Raw genomic sequence first — 7,861 nt, forward strand, 5'->3', positions numbered from 1 at the left:
GGAATTCGCGGGGCCACTTTGTAACATTTGCTTTTATTTGACCGACGAATGATTGGAGGCAATGAATCCTCAGGAAGACTCGTCCGGGAGAAGATCTGTGTCCAGTTTTTGTAACTAAGATGAAGATTAGAGTTTTGCTTCCTTGTTCAATGGTCGTTACCCGGTCAGTTGGCATTTCCGAATAAATAACTCCGCCTCGAAGGCCTGCCTTTCACGGGTATTTCGTATTTTACTTCTCCTTCTGATGGGTGATTAAGTTTTGCATTCAATTTGCCTGTAGGCACTATAAGCTACAGGCTGTGTTGCAGGAGGTCAGATAATCTGTTCTTCGAAGTGTTTGGCCTATCTTTCCATTCGACGTTTTTGCGAGGGAATTAATGAGCTACCTGTTTTTACTTATTGCTTCACTGACCGCTGCTTTCCTAGGGCCAGTCGATTGTATTTGTTGTTGGTTCCCGAACAAAACCTTACACCCTCTCACTGCCTTGTGGGTCAGACTTTTGAGTCATAGGCTCAAGGTGGGTATCTCAAGGGAAACCAGGAAGTATCATTTTCTCGCACAGTTCTGTGTCCACCGATATCCGTCTACAACCAAATCCCGTCATACAAGCAAACGTTTGTGGATCATTTGGCTGTCAGTTATCTGACTGGAAGGTTTTATGCCCCCTGCTGTCTATTAACAATAAACAAAATGACCTTTCTAAATCCATGAGATCCTTTCTGTGTAAAAGCGTTTAACGTACGCACTCTATGTCAAATTGACAAACAGTCAATGCTTCCTGAAACCTTGTACTCCCTTAAAATTGATGTATGCCGTGTCTCCGGAACACGCATACAAGACCCAAGTGTAGTTATGACTCTCAAAACGCCAAGGACGAACCCAGCTGTTTCACATTCCACTCCCAGTGTGTCCCGTGATCCACAAGCGATGACCCATGCAATATATGGTGTAGACGTTGCACTCAATCCCAGAGCTGAACGCCTCTTGGTAGATCGGATTCCACTGAATAGTCGTCTTTGCGCCGTTCGGTTATCCAGCTCGATAAAGATTAACTTCCTTGACATAAAAAGTGCTGTCTGTTTGTAGTGTCGGCTTATGCCTCAACGGACTGTAATTCTGATGCTGAGGATACTTTCTATCGAGAGCTATCCGGGCTTGTTCGTAGAGCAAGAAGCACTGACATGGTGATCCATGCAGGTTATATGAATACCTAAGTCGGTTGTCTGAGCTCCTTGGAATCACATTCACGCGGTCGATTCGGAGTCGATGCTCGTCGTACAGACAACGGAAAGCGACTCCTCTAGTTGTGTGTCGATCATTAACTGTTTCTGGCCAGTATGAACATTTAGCATAAACGTTCGCATCTCATAACCTGACGGCCACCAAGTACAAACCAACCGTGGGCCCAGTAGGATCACCTGGTCTCCAGCCATCGGTGAAGAGCTGCAATTGAAGACTACCGTTCCTTCTGGTGCACATGCATTGACTCCGATCGCGCCATGGCGCGTGCACGCCTGACAGTTCTTTTCCTCTTAGGCCCTTTCAAGTCAGCAAGGAGCATACCAATCTCTGAAGAACTACATAGCCCAATAGCATCGGTCTGAGATAGTCCAACAACTCTCCACTGTACTGGTGGTGAGTACGCGGATAAAGCATGGCAAGTTGTGAGATGAGGTATGCTAGCGGCGTTCAATGCTGTCTGTCTGATTCCTCCGATTCGATCACAAGACCACTGGATGTCTTACTGAAACGTGAGAAGGTACCGGAAAGGGACGGCCTGTATCCACTCCTCTTCAAAGAAGGCGGAGATTACCTGGTGGCTTATGTAACAGTTCATTAGCGCGATATGCAGAGAAGAGAAAGTGCCCGCAAAATTGAGGACGTCAACAGTTATTCCTATCCTCAAAAAGAGCACGCGGTCGCTATGTGAAAAGCACCGTGGCATCAGCCTGGTAGCTGTGGCATCGAAGGTGCTCAACTACAACATGAGGCGGTCTTTGAGCTGCACAGTAAGCTGAAGATCAGGAGAAAGGAGAGGTTTGCCCCAAATGCAGCCGAGCTTTCCGTGACATTGAGTGAGCCAATAACTTTCCTGTTTTTAGCATTTATTTTGCCTGCCAAAGTATTTTCGGTTCACTGAAAGTATGAGCAGTAGGTTTGGCTAATAACCATCGATGGCTTCTCGATCCCATTTTCAAACATATCTACCGCATGATATTCGGGAGTTTACGCACTTGCCTCAGTAAAAATGTGCTGTAAAAGCACTTAACATGTATGGAGATTCGGGGTTAAATAGTAGTTCATAATCAAGTTGCCACACACAGAGAGCGGCATTCTGAACAACCTAAATTAACTACGTCAAATACACTAAACAATTACGACTAGACTCTTCGACTGGAAGTTTGTAACTGAAAAAAAAGCTCAAGTTATCAATGAAAATGCAAAATGCGAAGGACTTACTTGGCTGTCGAAAGATCAGCCCAAAAATCTGTGGAGACGTAGCAAACGTCCTCTTTGCACTGATTCATTATGTACACCTCGCTACGCACATCCAGATGACTGAGGTGGGGGCATAGGTGAGGGGAGTTCGAATAACTTACCGATATGAGACAATTTCGACCAGACGATTCGTCAAAATTTTCCCACCAACACTGAGACTATAAGAGGAAAGCATGAAGCTGGACCACACGTACTAACCGTAGTACAAAATCAGACATAATTCGCCCGTCTCCCATTGGAAGTAGATGAGTGAAAGAGTAGCCAGAGTCTATGACCATACAATAGCGGGACAATCGCTGAACTGATTCGGCCTGGTATTTGTAGGCGGCGAGTAAGGCGGCTGCAAGGGGTGGAGAATTATTCATCGCTGCATTATCGTCAAGGGACCTACGTACGATTGGAGCGCATGAGACCTGCGAATTGATACTCTTCAAAAAAGATCTCATTCATGGTTTCTTTGGTTGACGCGAAATTGAAGTATGGCTCGGTAACGATAAGATTTGAATCTGAAATTTGAGATCCCCGCTGCTCATGAGGATAGGGGAGTGGGGGAGGTGAATACTGAAGAATGCCAGTAAGCTCACCGAACCTCTTTAAAAACTTTCTTGAAGGCGGTATCTAGGATTTGTGTTTGGATATCCCAGCTGTTTAAGTAGCCCTGAGACAAGATAAAAAATGAATAATGGTGGGAAATCGTCAAAAAACTGTGTAGGCTGCAGCTGAGAAGCCAACAGAATATTGTGTGATTACCAAAAAGAAAGATTCCACCTTCTCGATCAATAGTAGTAGTCAAAGAATAACTTAAATATTGCCTAGAGCTAACATGGTATGTTCTAACGCAGGCATCAACTTGAAGCAGTTAGATTCCAAAAAATCCCAAAAAACGGGCCATCGGCTTCACACTAACACAAGCGATCCAGCGCCATAGGTGAAGATAAAGTGACGTACTAGAAAAGAAGGTCCGGAAATTTTCTTATCTATGATTCTCACCAGATGTGCTAGTAGGGACCAGATACAGAGAGAACGTCTATACCATTCAAGATGGTCGGGGATCGAAAGTAGTGAATGGGACGCAGCTTCGTAAGTGGCATGATACACCCGAAGAGCGGCCGAGTAGACCCCCTGCCGAAGCCGACCTGACGGAGGTAAATGAAAATCGATGGCATGCGAACGAGCTTTAAGGGGTGGAGGTGTGTAACGGTGGCACTACTGATCGGGAGGCACGCGAGTAGTATGTGTTGTTCGTAGAATTTCGCTTTGCGTCGATTGAAAAATGGAATTCTGTTGCAGAATTCGCGGGGCCACTTTGTAACATTTGCTTTTATTTGACCGACGAATGAGTGGAGGCAATGAATCCTAAGGAAGACTCGTCCGGGAGAAGATCTGTGTTCAGTTTTTGTAACTAAGATGCAGATTAGAGTTTTGCTTCCTTGTTCAATGGTCTGTAACCGGTCAGTTGGCATTTCCGAATAAATAACTCCGCCTCGAAGGCCTGCCTTTCACGGGTATTTCGTATTTTACTTCTCCTTCTGATGGGTGATTAAGTTTTGCATTCAATTTGCCTGTAGGCACTATAAGCTACAGGCTGTGTTGCAGGAGGTCAGATAATCTGTTCTTCGAAGTGTTTGGCCTATCTTTCCATTCGACGTTTTTGCGAGGGAATTAATGAGCTACCTGTTTTTACTTATTGCTTCACTGACCGCTGCCTTCCTAGGGCCAGTCGATTGTATTTGTTGTTGGTTCCCGAACAAAACCTTACACCCTCTCACTGCCTTGTGGGTCAGACTTTTGAGTCATAGGCTCAAGGTGGGTATCTCAAGGGAAACCAGGAAGTATCATTTTCTCGCACAGTTCTGTGTCCACCGATATCCGTCTACAACCAAATCCCGTCATACAAGCAAACGTTTGTGGATCATTTGGCTGTCAGTTATCTGACTGGAAGGTTTTATGCCCCCTGCTGTCTATTAACAATAAACAAAATGACCTTTCTAAATCCATGAGATCCTTTCTGTGTAAAAGCGTTTAACGTACGCACTCTATGTCAAATTGACAAACAGTCAATGCTTCCTGAAACCTTGTACTCCCTTAAAATTGATGTATGCCGTGTCTCCGGAACACGCATACAAGACCCAAGTGTAGTTATGACTCTCAAAACGCCAAGGACGAACCCAGCTGTTTCACATTCCACTCCCAGTGTGTCCCGTGATCCACAAGCGATGACCCATGCAATATATGGTGTAGACGTTGCACTCAATCCCAGAGCTGAACGCCTCTTGGTAGATCGGATTCCACTGAATAGTCGTCTTTGCGCCGTTCGGTTATCCAGCTCGATAAAGATTAACTTCCTTGACATAAAAAGTGCTGTCTGTTTGTAGTGTCGGCTTATGCCTCAACGGACTGTAATTCTGATGCTGAGGATACTTTCTATCGAGAGCTATCCGGGCTTGTTCGTAGAGCAAGAAGCACTGACATGGTGATCCATGCAGGTTATATGAATACCTAAGTCGGTTGTCTGAGCTCCTTGGAATCACATTCACGCGGTCGATTCGGAGTCGATGCTCGTCGTACAGACAACGGAAAGCGACTCCTCTAGTTGTGTGTCGATCATTAACTGTTTCTGGCCAGTATGAACATTTAGCATAAACGTTCGCATCTCATAACCTGACGGCCACAAAGTACAAACCAACCGTGGGCCCAGTAGGATCACCTGGTCTCCAGCCATCGGTGAAGAGCTGCAATTGAAGACTACCGTTCTTCTGGTGCCATCTCATAACCTGACGGCCACCAAGTACAAACCAACCGTGGGCCCAGTAGGATCACCTGGTCTCCAGCCATCGGTGAAGAGCTGCAATTGAAGACTACCGTTCCTTCTGGTGCACATGCATTGACTCCGATCGCGCCATGGCGCGTGCACGCCTGACAGTTCTTTTCCTCTTAGGCCCTTTCAAGTCAGCAAGGAGCATACCAATCTCTGAAGAACTACATAGCCCAATAGCATCGGTCTGAGATAGTCCAACAACTCTCCACTGTACTGGTGGTGAGTACGCGGATAAAGCATGGCAAGTTGTGAGATGAGGTATGCTAGCGGCGTTCAATGCTGTCTGTCTGATTCCTCCGATTCGATCACAAGACCACTGGATGTCTTACTGAAACGTGAGAAGGTACCGGAAAGGGACGGCCTGTATCCACTCCTCTTCAAAGAAGGCGGAGATTACCTGGTGGCTTATGTAACAGTTCATTAGCGCGATATGCAGAGAAGAGAAAGTGCCCGCAAAATTGAGGACGTCAACAGTTATTCCTATCCTCAAAAAGAGCACGCGGTCGCTATGTGAAAAGCACCGTGGCATCAGCCTGGTAGCTGTGGCATCGAAGGTGCTCAACTACAACATGAGGCGGTCTTTGAGCTGCACAGTAAGCTGAAGATCAGGAGAAAGGAGAGGTTTGCCCCAAATGCAGCCGAGCTTTCCGTGACATTGAGTGAGCCAATAACTTTCCTGTTTTTAGCATTTATTTTGCCTGCCAAAGTATTTTCGGTTCACTGAAAGTATGAGCAGTAGGTTTGGCTAATAACCATCGATGGCTTCTCGATCCCATTTTCAAACATATCTACCGCATGATATTCGGGAGTTTACGCACTTGCCTCAGTAAAAATGTGCTGTAAAAGCACTTAACATGTATGGAGATTCGGGGTTAAATAGTAGTTCATAATCAAGTTGCCACACACAGAGAGCGGCATTCTGAACAACCTAAATTAACTACGTCAAATACACTAAACAATTACGACTAGACTCTTCGACTGGAAATTTGTAACTGAAAAAAAAGCTCAAGTTATCAATGAAAATGCAAAATGCGAAGGACTTACTTGGCTGTCGAAAGATCAGCCCAAAAATCTGTGGAGACGTAGCAAACGTCCTCTTTGCACTGATTCATTATGTACACCTCGCTACGCACATCCAGATGACTGAGGTGGGGGCATAGGTGAGGGGAGTTCGAATAACTTACCGATATGAGACAATTTCGACCAGACGATTCGTCAAAATTTTCCCACCAACACTGAGACTATAAGAGGAAAGCATGAAGCTGGACCACACGTACTAACCGTAGTACAAAATCAGACATAATTCGCCCGTCTCCCATTGGAAGTAGATGAGTGAAAGAGTAGCCAGAGTCTATGACCATACAATAGCGGGACAATCGCTGAACTGATTCGGCCTGGTATTTGTAGGCGGCGAGTAAGGCGGCTGCAAGGGGTGGAGAATTATTCATCGCTGCATTATCGTCAAGGGACCTACGTACGATTGGAGCGCATGAGACCTGCGAATTGATACTCTTCAAAAAAGATCTCATTCATGGTTTCTTTGGTTGACGCGAAATTGAAGTATGGCTCGGTAACGATAAGATTTGAATCTGAAATTTGAGATCCCCGCTGCTCATGAGGATAGGGGAGTGGGGGAGGTGAATACTGAAGAATGCCAGTAAGCTCACCGAACCTCTTTAAAAACTTTCTTGAAGGCGGTATCTAGGATTTGTGTTTGGATATCCCAGCTGTTTAAGTAGCCCTGAGACAAGATAAAAAATGAATAATGGTGGGAAATCGTCAAAAAACTGTGTAGGCTGCAGCTGAGAAGCCAACAGAATATTGTGTGATTACCAAAAAGAAAGATTCCACCTTCTCGATCAATAGTAGTAGTCAAAGAATAACTTAAATATTGCCTAGAGCTAACATGGTATGTTCTAACGCAGGCATCAACTTGAAGCAGTTAGATTCCAAAAAATCCCAAAAAACGGGCCATCGGCTTCACACTAACACAAGCGATCCAGCGCCATAGGTGAAGATAAAGTGACGTACTAGAAAAGAAGGTCCGGAAATTTTCTTATCTATGATTCTCACCAGATGTGCTAGTAGGGACCAGATACAGAGAGAAGTAGGTCACACAATCCCTTCTCGACCTTATGAGATATGTTCTACTATCTCATATCTCAGCAAAAGCTTTCCTCGTGAGCAACACAAGAGGGGTGTGATAAGCTCCACGCAAAATAGTCTCGTCCAAAACATCAGTATATTACGGTCTGCTGCTAGCGTGCCTTAACACAAACATTTATTCATCAGTTTGCCGTCCTCTGTTAATGATAACATAAAACGCATCGCATAGGAGGAATCATTCGGATGAATCGAAGTTTTGACGATCATCATCATCATCGACAGCATGACATCAGTGTCCAACACCGATGCTTCACTGCCGTACAACCATGACTTATTTGAAAGCCTTATTGTAAAGAAAAGAATAAAGGTGGATGGGGGAGGGACTTAGTGCTTAACACAATCATTCCGAGGTGCATACACCTCCAGACATTCACTCA

General features: G+C 45.1%; 1 protein-coding gene across 1 annotated transcript in view; it reads right to left on the reverse strand.

Annotated features, from left to right (window-relative positions):
- Positions 1-7,861, reverse strand: part of T265_07017 (hypothetical protein) — a gene marked incomplete at both ends in the record, with an annotated part of 37,304 nt that overhangs the window by 21,658 nt on the left and 7,785 nt on the right. The window contains 6 exons of the mRNA XM_009172438.1: positions 2,462-2,560; positions 2,602-2,658; positions 2,699-2,887; positions 6,363-6,461; positions 6,503-6,559; positions 6,600-6,814. Of these exons, the coding sequence (XP_009170702.1) occupies positions 2,462-2,560; positions 2,602-2,658; positions 2,699-2,887; positions 6,363-6,461; positions 6,503-6,559; positions 6,600-6,814 (716 nt within the window). The remainder of the gene's footprint in view (positions 1-2,461; positions 2,561-2,601; positions 2,659-2,698; positions 2,888-6,362; positions 6,462-6,502; positions 6,560-6,599; positions 6,815-7,861) is intronic.

Source organism: Opisthorchis viverrini (genome assembly GCF_000715545.1).
Source record: "Opisthorchis viverrini unplaced genomic scaffold opera_v5_155, whole genome shotgun sequence".
Classification (NCBI taxonomy): domain Eukaryota; kingdom Metazoa; phylum Platyhelminthes; class Trematoda; order Opisthorchiida; family Opisthorchiidae; genus Opisthorchis; species Opisthorchis viverrini.